The following is an 18,348-nucleotide window of genomic DNA, read 5'->3' as shown; positions in this document are numbered from 1 at the left end:
GTTTTTAATGTTTGATGCTGTATTGTTTTTAATATGTGGTTGGAAGCTGCCCAGAGTGGCTGGGGAAACCCAGCCAGATGGGCGGGGTATAATTGATTATTATTATTATTATTATTATTATTATTATTATTATTATTATTATTACATTATCTTGAGATACTTTATTATTTTAATGGGACCATTAATTGGGGGAATGTGTTATTTCTGTGCCCTGTATCACACAACTATAATTGCAGCTATTTTTTGTTATCATAAATAAATATGATTGGAATGTACCTGGGTGACAAAGCAGGTTGTGGCTGGAATATAACAGAATGAAGATTGCATAATCTATTCTGGTATCAAAGAATTCAAATTTATGAAGCTCTTTTGACCTGACGATGATTGCTTCCACACTACCCCTTTCCTGGAATTGCCATCCTTTGTTCACTCTTTTTTTACAGGCTGCACCACCTTTTTAAAAATTGTTTTTCAGGGGAATAAAACATACTTGCAGGGTAATCAAACCCAGTGTAGACAAGCAAATAACTGTTTTCAGGTCTCTTGAACCTTTATTAATTTTTCCTGTTTGCAGGTCCTGCCCATTTCATAACTTTTTGTTTATCATGTCTGGGAGATTAGTGTCAAAGAGCATATTTAAATTTTCCAAGTGTCAGTTTCTGTTTTCTGGGGTGGGGGAGAGCATGGTTACTGATTTATTCTTTTCCCCACGATTGTTTTCCTAGCAAAATCTTTTCATTTTTTGGGCTACCAACAATATTGTAGAAAATTTAGCTGCACATTTCCTTTTTCCTTTTTTTGAAATAATTTTTTATTTGATTTTCAAAAATATAAACATACAACAAAACCAATTCAGAATCCGAATATCAAGATTACTCTGAATCTCCCGACTTCCCCCATCCCTTCCATGGGTCCTGTTGCTCCTATTCTCCACTGCATATCAATACTTTTCCAATTTTTTATCTTTCTAAATTATTCATACATTCTTCCACAAGTGTGTTTAAAATCCTTCCAATGTTTTAGCCTGCTTACAATGATCTTGTATATAAATTATAAACTTTCCCCATTCTTTTTTTTAAGTTCTTGTCTTCTTGATTCTTGAGCTTCCCAGTTAATTTTGCCATTTCAGCATAGTCCATCAACTATCAACTGATGGTTAACAGATGCACATTTCCTTCTCTCAGGAGTGTTATGTTCATTGCTAGAATTTTGTAGGAAGCAAAGGACCCACAGGACCTAATGCTATAATGTAGACAGATCTTTCTCCCCCTTTTCCTTTGACCTCTAGATGTGGCTGAACCTACAACTCCTATCAGTCCCATCAGCAAGCATGACCAATGGCTAAGGACATACAATCTTGGATAGACATTAAAGGGGGATTAGACAGTTTCATGGAATATAAGGTTATAAATGGCTCCTAGCCAGGATGTGCTATTTCAAGTATGCCTCTGAATACCACTTGCTGGGAATTACAAGCAGGGAGGCCTTGTTTGTGGGTTTCCCATAGGTATCCACTGTGAGAGCAAGAGGCTGTCATCTATTTTTAGTATATTGGAATGGAAGTTACCACCAGTCTTTTCTAATGGAAAAATTGATAAATTGAAATAATACCTGATGTTTAATAATAACCCCTGGACAATTTTAATATGGATGATATTTATGGGCTCACTCTACTTGCTTGGGGTTGATTCTTTTTGGTGGTTTGCATGTGCACACATATTCATAATATGGCAGCATAGTTGTTGCCTTCTGTGGCAAAATCATAGCTAACATTTCAGTCCTGTGCATTTGTATTCAGAGTTGAATTCAAGCAAATTCAGTGGGGCTTACTTCTTAGGGCTGCATCCAATGTTGCTATTCCATGGGTTCAGCAGACTTCTACCTGCCACAATGGAACTCTTCTCCACCCTACAGCACATCCTCAAAAATCTGCTCCAGAGGGTTCACAGAAGAGAGGTTAATGGGGAGAAAAGGAGGAGTATGAGTATATTAAATTGCCACACAGTTTCCCTTTAAATATTATTATATTGTAACTAGATGCTGGTAGTAGGCTTTAAATATAATTGACATTTTTATTTACACTTTGTATACCACAAGGCTTATACACGTAAAATGGATTTTACAATAACGGCAATAATCTTCCACATTCAACTATTTCTTACACGTTGTCCATTGGCATCTTGGAAGGGCTTTCGCAGGTATTTGTGGTATACAATTTTCAAGAAGTAAAATAAACATTCCAGTTTGGTTTGGTTGCCTCCAGATACTGATGAAGTTCCTAACCATTACTCATTACTATCCCTGCATCCCACTTGGCTCTCTACAGGAAACCTTCCAAGAGGTGAAGAAGCAAGGTTATTCTCCATTGCCTAAGAGGCAGCCTACAACAAATCCAGCAGTGATCCGTGGGAATCAAGCTACCACAATGTGGAATTGGTAACTTTGTCTTAAGCATGCATGGCAGACAATTGCTACAGCAGATACAGCTGTACCCAGCATGGAGGGGCAACGATGGGGGGAAATGTACTTATTTCTCACCATCAAATGCACAGTCCTTTGTGTTCATAAAGCTATCAGAACTATCTTCCACCTATGAAGTTTAGTAAAAGTATTGTGACTAAGCTCAGATGCCTTTAGGATCAGGACCTACACAATGTGTGTTTATGGGTCCATATAAAATGTCGTCAATCTTGGCCAATATGGTTGGAGTTATATTGTGACCTTTGCCTCTGGAAGATGACAAAGACCTCATCATACGACTTTCTGTTCCTGTGGCTGTGAGGATAGAGAACAGGTCTGTGGGGTGGGAAGGATGACTTCTAGTTCAATTCCCCGCCCCCCTCCAGGCCGCTTTTTGTGGCATATGTCATTCTTGCTAGCAGAGCACTCACAACATAATCCCTTTTCTCCTTTCCCTTGTCATACAGCTTTCTACCTTGAAAACAGCTTGTGTCCTTCAAACAAAAGTGGTTATACTGTTTGTATTGCCTGTCTGGAAGTATTTGAATTTGATTTCTCAAGTATCCCATGGGCAATTATTAAGGAAGGAATGTTGGTTTCTCTTTCTACGCATGGCCCTATTTAACTCACAAAATGGTGGCTGGTTGCCTGCATTTGTCCGCTGCAAGACATTGTCTTTAACTAGCCCTGGAGTAAATAGCCATAACTATCAGTGTTGGCCTCCTGCTTACTGTACCATGGTGGTCTGCAAATGGGAAGTGTGCCTTTGAGGATACCAGACTGTGCATTGTTTGTGGTGTACATTGGGTATCACAGAGTTATGCTGCCATCACCATTCATTGACTGGTACCTGCGCTAAATGAACAATGTGGGTGGTCTTATTAGTAAAGCAATATCATGACTGATGGGCGGTTGAACTGCCAAGAGATGTTTCTGTATTTGCATTGCTTTCTCCTGTGCTGTTCAGTGAAAGAGCATGATCCACCAATGTTACATGTGGCAATGGTGATTATCTGGTGTAGAAGGATCACTGGATTGTGGTGGCGGGTATGTGTGTGTAGATTTGCACTTACTGTCTTTTGCATAGCTGCTTGAAAAGATCCTCAGCATCAGGAGGGAAGTAGGGCAACTTAGTCAAATTTCAATATAAGTCCATTTTCACTATCAGTACAATGACATTTTTTACTCTTGGTTCTGTAATTCCACTTCTATTATCTCTTTGCACCCTCCCGATCAGAAGAATTTGAGATAGGGGGCCACACATATAGACAATGGAATAACAATAAATAGGTCTACCGCGGCAGTAGACAAGCAGAAATAGGAAACATATTTAGAATCGCAGAGCTAACAAAAAGCAAACATGTGATTTTGTACTTCGTAAAAAGAGAAACTGAATTTTTTCAGTTGCTGCCCAGAATAATTTTTCCTTAAAAAAATTTCAAGGGTACTGGAGATGCAGTTATCTGTAACCAAAACGCTGGATATAGGCGGGTGCAGGAATATGTATTTAATTTGCCTGGTTTGAGCCTACCATTTGCTCAAGTATGATATAAAATGCAGACCATAACTGTATGTGCCCCCTCCTTTCAACATAATTTGTAGATTAAAACTGGATTTGGATTCTTGGTCAGGAAAGACTTTGTGTTAGGCTGCAGAAAAGACTTCCACACACAGGCATAAAGCTGTTCCCACCAGCATTCCAGCATGTAACCTGTCCCTTGTTAACGTATAACAAAGGTAAATGTTTAGGAAATGAGGTGCAAAATTGGGCAGTGTGCCTGTTAAAACACTATTTGTGTTAGTCTTTTCACAACTGTGGCTGGTTGCTCCTGTCGCCCTCCTCCCAGTACTGCTCAGTCTGCATTTCCGTCAGTCGTGAGATGGTACGCTGAAAGGCAAAAATCTCCTCCTCTCCCGTGAACATTGAAAGTCCTTGAGCTGAATTCTAGAGAGAGATGGAAGCAAAGAACATTTTTTTTAAAAAAATGCAGGAAGCATTAAAAAGAAACCAGAAAATGAAAGACTTCTCAAACGTGCAGTGTGGCCTGAGCCCACATATTCACAGTGCATCAGTTTGCCTCACCCCCCAGGTTTGTGTGCAGTTCATTAACTATTGAGCTCCCTTTCTTCTGCAATCATGCTTTTGTAGAACGATACTATTCTTAAATATTGAAAAAATAATACAGGGAGCAGCACCTTGCAGTTGCTGCTTTTGGCTGTGCTTCTGTGCAATATTTTTTTGGTGATATTGCAGGTCTCTGGGTTACATGTTTCTGAACCCCAGGCACACTTCAGCTAGCTAATTCTAAAGCACACACTTTAATACATGCACACAAACATTTCCCAGTTAGACAGAAGTTTGAGGGGCTTTAAAAATATTTATTCCAAGAGTAGGGACTGGGACTGTTTTCTGTGGTTGATAATAGTAAAACACACACACACACTGCTTACACATCCTTTCACCTACACAGATAAAGGCTATTTGGATGACTCCATGTGTCAGTCTTTGTGCAATAAAATGGTATTGCCCATGTAACCTTTTTTTTTTTTACTGTCTGTAGTGGCAGGTTTGATGTCCTCATAGGGATAGGGAACCAATGGCCCTCCAGATGTTGGTGGACTCCATCTCCCATCAGTCCCAGGCAGCATGGCCAATGGACATGTTGTAAGTTGAAATTCAATAACATCTGGTTCTCCACCCCAAATATAGAGGCTAGTTGAAAAGCACACAGTTGTTCTACGATAATGATTAACCTATATCTTTCTTTGCCAGTGGTAAAGCCACAACAAAACATTATGTCTAAATATCACCATAACACAGCTGGCCCTGCAGGGGCCAATGTACTGTGAGGATGAATCTCTTTCCATTCCCACCTCCCTCCATTTCTGCATCACATCACAGTTTTGTACAACATTTCTGTATGACAGAGATCTTTCAGAGACACTTGTGTTTAACATACATTTGGTAATGCTTTTTTATCCTTATCAGTTAGGCATTAACAGACTGGGTTCACAAAACATTCCTCTCACTTTCTTTGAATTTCCTCTCACAGCAGGACTAAAATGAAACCAAGTTTTCTGAAGGATATGACATGCTAGGACAAGGCTTTTAAAATGTGTGTTGGCTCATATTCTGAAAAATTATGCTCCCCCCCCCCGCCAAGGTGAATGTCACTGTTTAAGATAGAAAACTGTGTGTCTACTGTGCATTAACAGCATCCATACACTGAAAGATCAGCAAAAGAGGACTAAGCTGCAACCCTTAAATTATTTTTCAAAAGTGTTGCTTATAACCACCATATTTCTTTATAAGATACAAAAAGGAAGACATTATTAGAAAACAATACTTATTAGGAAACCTAATTTTACTGGATAAACACTGGAAACTATTTGCCATAGATAAAATTACTTGAGGCTTCCCACTTCTGATTTAACTTTCTGTCAGGTATTAGTATTATATAGTATTAGTATTAGTATATTATATTATATTATATAGTATTAGTATTAGTATATTAGTGTTACATTATATAGTATTTCTATTCTTACTATATAATGTAAGAATAGAAATATAATCTATAATGCAAAAATGCAAGCAACAGATTCTTGTACTCTGGGTTGTATTCAACCAACAATTACTCAGAGTAATTGCTTAATGACCATGACTAACGTGCTCTGGTCCATGGGGTCATGAAGAGTCGGACACGACTAAACAACAACTTAGGCTCCTTAATTCCAATGAGTCTACTCTGAGTAAAAGTTAATTGCAAATCCTGTGCATATCAGTTTTGGGAAGCAGTATTTATCAGCTCTCTCTCCTTTGTAAACCTGGAGTGAAAGAGACACTTATAACACACCTATTAGACAATAAACAGATTCCCAACATGGTGACTCAAGTAAAATAAGTTCCAGTCCAGGAAAAAGGTAGGTTGATGATGATGATGATGATACAAGTACAATGTGCAAAGCTAAATGTAGCTGCACTAAATCTAAAGAACATGTATTAAAGCAGCAGCATGACCCAATATTTCTAATATATTAGAAACACATACTGAGTAAAAGATTAGAAGTATCTCTAGAATTACGCTAAAATGGATTGGTTCAAACCATTTATGAACAGCATTACATTAAGTTGGAATAGAAGAAAATGTGCAACGTTGATCCTGCCAGAAAGCTACAGAATGACCGGTTAAATGCTTTTGCTGCTCACTGCCCCCCTAGCACCACCACTCAGACCAAAACCAATTATGCTCTCCTGCAACAAAGGCTCTAATGGTCATAGTGCTTACCTGGCTCAACCCCAAATCGTCCATCATTACCCTACTTTCGTCCAATCCACCATCATGGGATTCTTGAATAAATATGTTTTGGAGTGGCGCTGATGCAGAGCAAACAATACGCACCTGGAAGAGAGTGAAACAGCTGTAGGTGCTATCACTTATAGCTCCTATTTCTCCATCTGAATTTTGTAACCCACCATGTTTTCATTTTGTATGGTGTAAGTAGCAATTTTGAGATAGACAACAACTGAAATGATTTCTGATTTTGCCAAGCATAAGTAGCTCTCCATAAGAATGCAGAATGCAAGTGGCTTGTACTATACCATCATTCCTTCTTCACTTCACAAACACCAACCATAAACTCATTTATAAAAAATGTGGCATTCTAACACAATTACCACTAACTTTTGTTCTTTTACATAGTCATTGGGTATAGCATCTTACCGTCAAAACCTATATGTAGTAAATATTATCAAAATGTAGGCCATTCTTTTATTCTGCTATTCTTAAGAATGTAAGCCAGCATTAGGGCATTTATTTCTACTGGTTTTGTACAGCATTTAGCTTACAGTCTCTTTCTCTCTCTCTCTCTCTTTCACACACACACAATTTAAAATACTTATGCTCATTGAGCATTATCATGCAATAAGCTCACTTTCCTTTTGTAGTAAAACAATATAGAAATTCTGTGCTGCAATGGAAGGCAGGGCAGAAATGAACTGAAATAAGGCCACTAATTCAAATTATCAGATTGGTTATGCCTTGTTAGATGAATTAAATTTAGTTGTGACGAATTTAATTGCTGATTTATTGTCATTTATTTTTTTGAAACAACATTAATCGCCAGAAAATATGAAAAGACAAGTGTGTCTCATGGAATTTTGAAATGTTAAATACAAAATAATATATCTTTTGGCATGGCATGAAACCTGTGTTAGAAAGAATAAATTTTGCTACTACCTTTTGCTTTTGGGTGGAAATACTATAGCCAGCCACCACAACATTACAATTTTGTATTTGCTTTTTCCCTCTTTCTAGACAATTGTCACTTCTCTACCAGGGAATTTTTGTCAGCTTCAAAATGACCATTGTCTGAGTCTAGAGAACAATATAGAGCCACGCATACATAGAACAAGGAAGACCAAAACACAGTTTCAAAGTGAACCAGGAATTTCCTTCTACACTGCCTGGAGTAATTCTGAAGTCATTTTGGCATCTTTGATGTGTGTCATTCTAAATTTCGCCATAGCACTCCTCAATCACAGTTGTGACTTCACTCATTGACTAAAAACTGTGAAAGGTGGGAGGAGGCTCCTTTGCCACCAAACAATTCCTGGAATGGTACCTGCACATTTTGCTTCATGATGTTTGTTCTACAAGTGCTAGAGCAGACTCTCCCAACCTGGTGCCCTCTAGATGCTCTGCTGCCTGGGGCCAATAGGGGCTATGGTCTAAAATACTTTTAATGTGAGTTGCTAGTTGTCCGCCTTTATGTTTTAACATCCTTTTTAAAAGAAGATAAAAGTTAATAAAGTTGAGAACCTCTAGTACACAGCCTGTCATTTCACAAGCTGCAGGTGCCAATGTATGTTTTAAACTGTTGGTATCTATTATAGGGCAATTGTCTAGTGAAGAAAGAACAAGCACTCCCCCAGCTTTAAAATACAGCCAGTAGCTAACAGGGCCCATGACACTTCTAGAATAATACTTATAATTGCAATGGGCAAGGTGAGATAACATACTTGTGTGTGTGGCTCACCATAATGTCCAGTGAGAAAATATGGTTGTTTGACTGTGAGGAAAATGCAAGAGTTTTGAGAAAAGACATCTGGATCCACCAGAAAAAATGAGCTGCATCTAAGTCATTTACTAAACAAAGATAAGATTGTCTGGATAAGTCCCAACTATCTTGCTGAATCCCAAGCCGGAATTAAGATTGCCGGAAGAAATATCAACAACCTCAGATATGCAGATGACACAACCTTGATGGCAGAAAGCGAGGAGGAATTAAAGAACCTTTTAATGAGGGTGAAAGAGGAGAGCGCAAAATATGGTCTGAAGCTCAACATCAAAAAAACCAAGATCATGGCCACTGGTCCCATCACCTCCTGGCAAATAGAAGGGGAAGAAATGGAGGCAGTCAGAGATTTCACCTTCTTGGGCTCCTTGATCACTGCAGATGGTGACAGCAGTCATGAAATTAAAAGACGCCTGCTTCTTGGGAGAAAAGCAATGACAAACCTAGACAGCATCTTAAAAAGCAGAGACATCACCTTGCCGACAAAGGTCCGTATAGTTAAAGCTATGGTTTTCCCAGTAGTGATGTATGGAAGTGAGAGCTGGACCATAAAGAAGGCTGGTCGCCGAAGAATTGATGCTTTTGAATTGTGGTGCTGGAGGAGACTCTTGAAAGTCCCATGGACTGCAAGAAGATCAAACCTATCCATTCTTAAGGAAATCAGCCCTGAGTGCTCCCTGGAAGGACAGATCGTGAAGCTGAGGCTCCAATACTTTGGCCACCTCATGAGAAGAGAAGAATCCTTGGAAAAGACCCTGATGTTGGGAAAGATTGAGGGCACTAGGAGAAGGGGACGTCAGAGGACAAGATGGTTGGACAGTGTTCTCGAGGCTACGAACATGAGTTTGACCAAACTGCGGGAGGCAGTGCAAGACAGGAGTGCCTGGCGTGCTGTGGTCCATGGGGTCACGAAGAGTCGGACACGACTAAACGACTAAACAACAACATCTTGCTGAACTAAAGGTGGGGTTTTTTGTGTGAATTTCTTTGCCAGGACATTCTTGAAAAAGGTTTTAATCTCAATCGATATTTCCTGATTGCATAAATATTTAAGTGTGTGGCTATAATCACACATAGGGTGAAGCTTAATGTCTTCCATTACTTTTAAAAACATCAGCTTAAATATAAAGAGCCTTTTTTAGTTGTTTTAATACTGCTGATTTTGCTCCCATGATTGAAACCTTTGTAAATCCAAGCTAAGTGCTGCATTTATCATTACTATTTCATTAGACGTCCCACAACTCAGACTAAAACCAAGAGTGGCTGTTTCTTCTAAAATTATTATCACTTTGGGGCAAACCCATTAACACTTTACTCGTCTGTTCACTTATAATGAATCATGACTGGGACTCTAGGTGAAATAAGATAAAAACAAAGCAGATCTGTACCCTGGAATTATAGCAGCAAACAAAACTTTGTGGATAATTTCAATTTAACTATTGTTTGGCTTGCAAAACACGATGTGACTTTTTACCAATCAAGAAAAATGAATCATGATCATTTCTCTTGGAAAGATATTATTTTGACTCAGGAGAGTTGGTGAGGGCATGGGGCAGAATATACTAACAATTTTCTAATATCTAAAGCTATCTTAAACTCCATCTTGGAGTTGCAAATTTTCAGGGATAGGATTTGGTGAGCAGCAATGTTTTATTTATGTGTCCTGGTTTGGAGAAAACAAGAGAAAATGTTTGGTTCTTCTTTTATAGCATTGGAACTCAGGCTCACCTAATGAAATTGATTGGCATTGCCATTTGATTCCAGGAAATTAAAAACACACAAAATTTAACTCCCACCCGTTGAAGACCTATGACCTAAACTGTATCTGGGTTAAATTGTCCCATGACTTCTCATGTGGAACCAATTTCCCAAAACAGCAGGCAAATATGAGAGAAAATAGGAAGATTTAACTTGCATTACCCATTAATCTTATACTGATAATTTCCAGAGCAATTCAAGATGCTTTCATCCTGTAAGAATTTACCAACTGACTACTTACCTTCTTGTCATAAAAAGTATCAACAAGAGTAATGAAGCGGCGAGCTTGGGTCCTTTTTGCCACTGTAAACTCAGGTATGTGACGAACAAAGACTACGTCAAAATGCATGGCTACTTCCAAGTAATCACTGGCTCCAAGCGGCTGAAACAGAAAATGGGAACTGTAACCCATTGAAAAGCCAATAGACCATTTTGAATATATATTTTGAAATGCTACCATCATATCTCAAGAAAACCAGTGTGATCCCTCCATTTCTTGTATTAGGTGAGAAGGTTGACTGCGATAGTAACAGATTGATTCCTAAAGTTGGTGGCTAAGCTTAGCTTCATGATCTCTTAATTAAATCAGCAAGTAATTTGCTTGGATATTGCCAAAATTACAGAGCAAATAAGAGCATGCTGGATCAGGCCAATGGCCCATCTAGACCAGTATCCTGTTCTCGCAGTGGCTGACCAGAGATCCCCGTGGAAAGCAGGATCTAAGTACAACAGCACTCTGTGAACGTATCCTTGTAAATTTTGTACTAACTGACTAGAGCAGGTGCCTCCCCACCACCCACCCACATCCTATGTTAATGCTAAGGATAAACTTAAAAGACAAAGGAGTCATTTCCTCAGGGTAAAACCAAATAGGATGCAGTCTTTATTAATCATTTAATATGTCTATTTCCAACTATGAAATTAATACCCACAGTGAAGGGATTAGGATTGGAAATGTGTTGCACAGCAAGGAAGATTTAGCATTTACCTCTTATGCTGTGGTTCAAGCAGATACGATTTCCCCCTCCCAGAGCCTCTGGGAGGAAGGCTACCATTGGTGCAAATGGCAGCTTCCCTCCTGCGGCAAATAACAGCATCAGAGAGAAGGGAGTTTTGCCAGGATTGTGACATGGTAGGAGGGTAAAACTCTCTCTCCTCATATGCCATAGTCCTGATCTTGATCCCCTCTTGCAGCTGCTGCACTGAAAGTACATTTTTTAAAAGACACAAGCATGGGTGTAGCTAGGATTTTTGGGGGGGCAGGACTTTTGGGGGGCAGAGCTGACATGATTGGTCAGTTAAGTAATTCTATTGTTTTACTTGATCTAGAGGGGGCAGCTGCCCCCCCGGCTACGCCCATGGAAAGAAATGCATTTGCACATTTAACATCACATGTAGTTTGTCAACAAGTCTTCTACTTTCTTGAAGCATTCTAACTCAAGCTCAAGCAACAGGAATATAAGCACAATGCAATAAACCCAGGTGTGTGAACAAGCCCTGAATAAATCACTTACTCAAGCTCTAACTATAGCTGCAGAGAATTCATGCAGGAATGCACACATTACAGAAATAGGCTATATGAATTAGTCTGAAATTTACAACAGTAGTAGATATGTTCCTGAAATCATCCAGTCTAATACCAGATTGGTTTAACTAAATTCCTATGAATTAAAATAGCAGCTAAAACATAAAAGATAAAAGATGGATCATGGATCATTTAGTACACCACACATTTGAGAATTAATTAAATGGCCCTGGATACCTAAGATTAAAAAAGCAAAGCAAGTGCTTAGGTTTTATTTCTGGTTTCAGCAGATTTTAAAAAAAACAACTCTTCCATGTTTGGAATAGAGGGAAACCCCTGAAACACAAAGAAGGCCCTGCCAGGAGAGTCTTGATTGGCACCCACGTTATGGCCCTTTCAACACTAGTTGGAAAACTTTTTATTTTCTTGCGGTATGTAAAAATCATCTTTCAGTGCTTTGCAGTGCTTTTTATAGGGTGACTGCTGGTGGCATTATCTCTACTGTTTCTAATGAGCAATTTATTATTATTTATTTAATACATTTATATACCACTTTATGATTAATATTTTAAGTGATTACAAGTTTGGTGGTGGTGGTGATGGCCATGGGCTTGCAAATTGTATTGTTTGCTACCCTGAGAATGTTATTAGGCGATATAAAAATGTTGTAAAATAAATGAAATGAAAAAGCCAAGTCTTTACCCAACATTGTTTTGAAACAAAGTTCTGTTTCCATGTATTGTACACTGTTATTACGCAACTTGCCTTTCTACAGAGGAGCAGGAGCCCTGTGACAGAGGAGTTTTCCTCCCTTTTTTGGAGGGGGGGGGAAACAAGCTGCACCACTGATTTAGACCCTCCACACACGAAAACATGTGCCCTGCCATAAAAGCTTCTCAAAAGCATTACTCCAGCTTTGCCAGCTGCCCACCATACAGCTGCTGTTCCCTTGAAGGCATTGTGAGGGTATTGGGCACATCTGCTGAGGAGATACAGAATTGGGCACTGAAAGCATGGTGCTAGCAACAGATCCTGAGTAGCCTCACAAGCAATGTGATTTCTTTATGCTGGGACTCTTAACAGGGAGAGAACCCCTACAAGCCAATGAATAAGCCAAGAGTTCCGAAGGAAGAAATACAAGCCACTAAATATCACAAACCCAGGTGCCCTGTATAATGCCAGTATTCTTTAAACCTGGCAGGGGAAACACCGCCACAAATTCGGTGAAGTCCAGTGAGATCCTGTGAACAGGTAGAGCTGCTTTATATCAAGTCAGATTGAGGGTCCAATTAGCTCACTAACGTCTGCAAGGCCTCAGCCAGGCCCCCTTCCCCGTCATGCTGGCAGAGCCCTTTTTAAGCAAGGGTGCCAAGAATTGAACTTGGCGTCTCCTACATGGGGTCTCTTACTAGGCAGGGTGGCCGGATGCAAGAGAGGACAGGGCTGCTACACCTGTAATAGTTGTGTAGAAGAGGGAATTGCACCAGGTATATACAGTAGATTAGCACACAATGTATGTAATTCCCTCCTCTACGTAATTATTAAAGCTGCAGGAGCCCTTCCTGCTTTTGCGTCTGGTCACTGAGTCCGACTCCCTGCTATGCACAACTTCTGAGCCATTGTGTAGTGAACCCATTGAACATATCCCTATTAACTAGCTAAAGAACTATATAAATCCAGTCTGTTAGGGAAGAGCCACTGATTAGTGGTAGAGATCTCTTTTGCATGCAGAAGGTCCCAGTTTCAACATTTGATATGTCCAGGGAAGGGCTGGGAAAGAACCCTGCCTGAAATCCTGGCGAGCTGCTGCCAATCAATGATGCCAATACTGAGCTAGATGGACCAATGGCCGGACCTCGTATAAGGCAGCTTCCTATGCACCTCCTGAAGTTTGTTGCTCTTTCAGTTGCATTTATTGGGAAATGCTTTAATTTTGTGGAATGTGCCAGACAAGTTACGGAAACCTATCTGGAGTCCAAGGTCTTGCTTTGTACAATTGACTGATTAGCATGTAAATACTAGAAGTCTATGATGGTATAATTTATTATGAAATGTCACCTTTCTGAAGAGCTTAACACTTCTGTATCAGTCAATAGCAGCCTCAATACAATGCCTAGTTTTAAAGAAATAATTATTCTGAAGCTACATAACTTGCCCTAGGAAGAACTGATTTGCTTAATTTGAATACTCAATGGCACTTCAGCTAGTGCTGTATTTGGGCATGTTATTCCACTTCAAGCTACAAATAAGATTACCTGGTACAATTCCTCATTCTCACAATGACACCTTCAGCCACATCTAATTTTACTTATTTATTTATGAACATACCTATTGATGTCCTTATTTTGTTTTAACCAGATGGGACCACCAAAACCCACTCTGCAGACAGTGGTGTTTTTCCTATAGCTAGCCCAATCTCAGCTACACTCCCAACCCTTTCTGCAGGACTCTAAAAAAAATTCAGATAGTTCTAGGACTTCATGGGAAACTCGTTTAAGTCTGTAGTGTGTCTACGGTTATCTTAATATCAACTTCTGTGATTAATGACTTGGCTTTCTACCTTGTTGCTGCCATGTAAAAGATGGATAATAAAGACCAACCACTGTGGATTTCTGTTACTAATTCTTAATACTGGGAAGTAGGATTTCATCGATGTCACACTCACTCAAACCACATTCATGCCAATTCAAGCCCACCAAGCTGTTAATCTACTTTAGCCTGCTTGACTGAGCTGTCCACTTCATTCTTTTTCCATTTCACTACCAAGTTAACAAGTGTTCTGCTACCATTATCTCAACTCAAGTTATTTTAATAGCTGTCTATATATTGTAATGCTCTAACAAATCACTCCATTTTTCCTTATTTTCTATTAATTATTATCATTAAATTTATTACCCCCCTTCAGCAGCAGGTCTCAGTATTAAAATTCAGTATTTAAAGCAGTTAAAACATATTGTAGTCACAGGAGTTAAGGGTGGGTCCTACACATCTCAGGTACCAAAAACCAGGGTAAAGAGGTGCATCTTCCACATTCACCAAAAGCTGTACAGTATAGTGAAGGTGCCAGATGCACCTCTGTGCCGAGGGAATGTCACAACTTCATAACACACAAAGGTGATGGCTTTGACTTTTTTTGCTTCTGAAGAAAAAAAAGCAGCAAAGCAACAGCCCTTTGCTCCGAGGTGAGGTTTTTATTATTGGTACTAGAAATATAAAAAACCCCACAGAAATAGGAAGCAGAAAAGAAAGTCAAGCTCTGGAATCTACCTATTACAATTTCCTTCTTTCTATGTTATTTAAGATAAATTACCTTTTGGGTCTGTGTTGTTTGTACTTTTTGTGGGCTCTTCCATTGTAATTTGTCATTAACAAGTACTTTCAGTCTTAACATGCTAAGGGATGATATGTAACCATCCCAGCATCATCCTTTACATGAAGAATGTTCGTAAGTGACCTAGCCTGACAGACGATACAACCACTGTGATAGAATCATTTCCATGATTGTAGCAGCTGATGAAAGGACTCCTGCAATTGTAGAAATCACTACTTGGAGACTGGCTGTATTCATGAAAGGGGTGGTATCCTTGCTACCTTCTCCACACAATTGTGGACTGGACACGTGCAGAATTACAAATGGCTGCAGTTGCATTACTTAGAGCCAGTCTTCCCTAGGCGAAATAACCTCAGTTCTTCAATCAAGGATATCCTCAAAAAGGAAACACTTTTTTAAAAAGCAGAGGGGGGGGGAAACAACTCTTGTGCTCTTTCTCTCTAGGTTTCGGTGTGTTTGGTGTTGGCAGCTATTGAGTAGTGTCCATTAAAAGTAACTATCCCCTTGCCTTCATGGTTACCACACTTTTGGATTGAATATTTTTTAATTAAATATTTTGGTACGTCAAATGAGGGGTGCATATAAATATAGATGCCCATGTAGCTCTTAAAATAAAAAAGTGCAAATCCTTAGGACTGACATTGACTGCCAAAACATGCTGCTAAGAATTTTGAAGAATGAGTTACCAGGCTTTTGCCCCTAGAGAGCGTCTCCATTATGTCTATGCCACTATCAAGTTACTAATAGTGGATCAGGAAGTTCACTGTTGCTGCAGAGAAAGAACCATCACCACACACCACACAGCCTTAATCACATTAAAAAGTTAGTATTGCCATCAGGGGGCAGTATTTGCTATGCATAAACATGGCTGAAAGTTTTTCTTTCAAAGAAGCATTAAGAAATATAGATAACATGAAGATATTAAAGATAAGATTTATGCTGCACCTACCTTTCTGGTCAGTATTAATTTACATTATACACAGACACTAGATTCTGAAACTAGGTTAAATGGATGAAACGGGTGGATGGTGGGAAGAGACAAGTGAAACGACTTTCTGTGTGTTATACAGTCAGGGCCATCTATAAAAAGCAACTGTGTAATGAAAACAATTGTTCTACATGATGCAATGGACCTTCTTCCATTTGCTATGCAATGTCTAGAACTTAAGACCGACGCAGAAGCTGTGAAATAATATACTTAAAATCTGCACATGGCACTTGCTTATTATTTGAGCTTGACACATTCTGGGTATGCTGTTGTTATTATTCATTCACTTTATATCCTGCCCTTCCTCCCATAGCAGACCAATATGTTAACACATACCGGTATATAAATTAGACTTACAAAGAACTCACGGCACTCTGTAGTTTTTATGTAACATTAAGACAGAGGTCACCACTGTTTGGGACAGTGGGCACACATTTGAATATTGAGATAGCACTGTGGGTACCAGCCACAAAACAGCTGCCTTTGGGGCATGGCATGGGGAGAAAAAGATTGCCATGGGGTATAGCATAACACAAAATTAAAGAAAGTACAATCATTGTTGCTTCCCCACTCCACCCCCTGCTCAGACAACCTCAGTTGATCAAGGGAAGTCAGACATGTCTGACTGGTCCTGTAGAGATCACACAATATTGATTTCTCTTTCTCTCACACACTGATGCCGTTGCTGTCTAACAACAGGGGGCATTCTGGAGTACCAGGGAAACTATACAAGGTGGCTAAATAATACTCACTTCCTCATGCACATGCAATACACTCACTGCACACATACAGACCTCAAACATACATCTCTCTCACACACTCAATAAATCACACATACCTCACAGACCACACATAATCACCCTCCCACTCTCACACATAGACCCCATGTGCACCTCTCACAGAAGAAGGTGTTCTCTAGATTGACAACCTCTGTATTAAGCAATGGTTTAGTGCAATGTGCATGAGCTGCAACAAGATCAAAGCTCAGTTTTGCACACTCCTGACCCTGTTGTGTGATTTAGAGGAGTTCTGCAGTCTTTCATTTTTCATTCCGCAAATCCTGGCAGTGACAAAGGAAGCAGATTTTGTCATTTAGAAGAAACTCTGTGCTAAGTTTCTAACAAGCCAACTTCAAACCATGGATTATGAAGCTGGCTTGTTTAACTAACCAGAGTTTCTTTTAAAGCACAATCAGGTCTGTACATAAAGCTACATCAGTATTATCTGAAACTGAAAGGAGACACTCCCGAGGTCCTTTCCTTCCTTATGTGGAGGAGAGGAGAGCACCCAAGCCCAAGGCAATGCTCAGGCTCCTTCCAGCTCATGCACATGGTGCTAAATCATTATGTGCAAATCAGTCCGCTGAGATTTGTCACTGTTTAAAGCTCTGAGTGCCACAAATATATATAACTGCAAATATGAAACCTGCAAGAACTATTTTATGTTGCAGTCTAATGCATATGGACTAATCCAGTGTGTGTGTGTGTGTGTGTGTGTGTGTGTGTGTGTGTGTGTGTGTTGGGGCATGATTCAACCACTATGTCTAAATCAGGAGGGTGGTCATGCACGAAGGTAGGGCTGGGCTTGAATGACCTAGGAATGAAAGAAAAACCATATTTCCATTTCAAAGTTAATTAGACTTTTATGAGTGTGTGTTCAGACTATAAATAACTACCAACTCATTTTCACAATCTGTATGTAGAGTTCATCTTCTTCAGTGTTAAATACTGCCATCTGAACATTTCTGGGGCTTTAATTGTCGTTAAAAATAATTTTGTAATGTTTAGAATTTAGCATGTAATCCTAATTGCACTAACTAAGAAGCCAGCCTCACTGAATTTGGTTGTAATCATCTCTGAATGCAAATGCATAGGACTAAACTCTTAAATTTCCATTTTATTATTTTACCACAAAAGGCAACAATCATGTTTCATTGCCTACTTGTCTGACCAAGGAAAATGACCTTTCACCAGCGCATTTACTAGAAGAGCATTTGTTTTTTGTGCTGACCCAAAGTTACACTCAAAGTTAGTATAAGTTGATGCCATTATTATTATTATTATTATTATTATTATTAGTCCTGAGGGGTCCTACAGGCCAATGGCCAAAGAATTAAACAGGAGTCCCTCCCTCTTACTTGGCTTTTTTTTCTCAGCTGAAACCCCAAAATATTATAACCCCTTTTCTGCGTTTTTTCTATTGATACAATAT

General features: G+C 39.3%; 1 protein-coding gene across 1 annotated transcript in view; it reads right to left on the bottom strand.

The window, feature by feature from the left end:
• Positions 1 to 2,047: 2,047 nt before the first annotated feature.
• Positions 2,048 to 18,348, bottom strand: part of AFG1L (AFG1 like ATPase) — a 56,246-nt gene continuing 39,945 nt past the window's right edge. The window contains exons 11-13 of the mRNA XM_035109283.3: positions 10,535 to 10,675; positions 6,747 to 6,860; positions 2,048 to 4,405 (exon numbers count right to left, since the gene is read on the bottom strand). Of these exons, the coding sequence (XP_034965174.2) occupies positions 4,268 to 4,405; positions 6,747 to 6,860; positions 10,535 to 10,675 (393 nt within the window). The 3' untranslated portion in view covers positions 2,048 to 4,267. The remainder of the gene's footprint in view (positions 4,406 to 6,746; positions 6,861 to 10,534; positions 10,676 to 18,348) is intronic.

The sequence above is a fragment of the Zootoca vivipara genome, chromosome 3 (assembly GCF_965207765.1).
Source record: "Zootoca vivipara chromosome 3, rZooViv2.hap1.1, whole genome shotgun sequence".
NCBI lineage: Eukaryota > Metazoa > Chordata > Lepidosauria > Squamata > Lacertidae > Zootoca > Zootoca vivipara.
The sequence above is the reverse complement of the archived record's forward strand: the minus strand, read 5'-3'. Positions and strand labels throughout refer to the sequence as shown.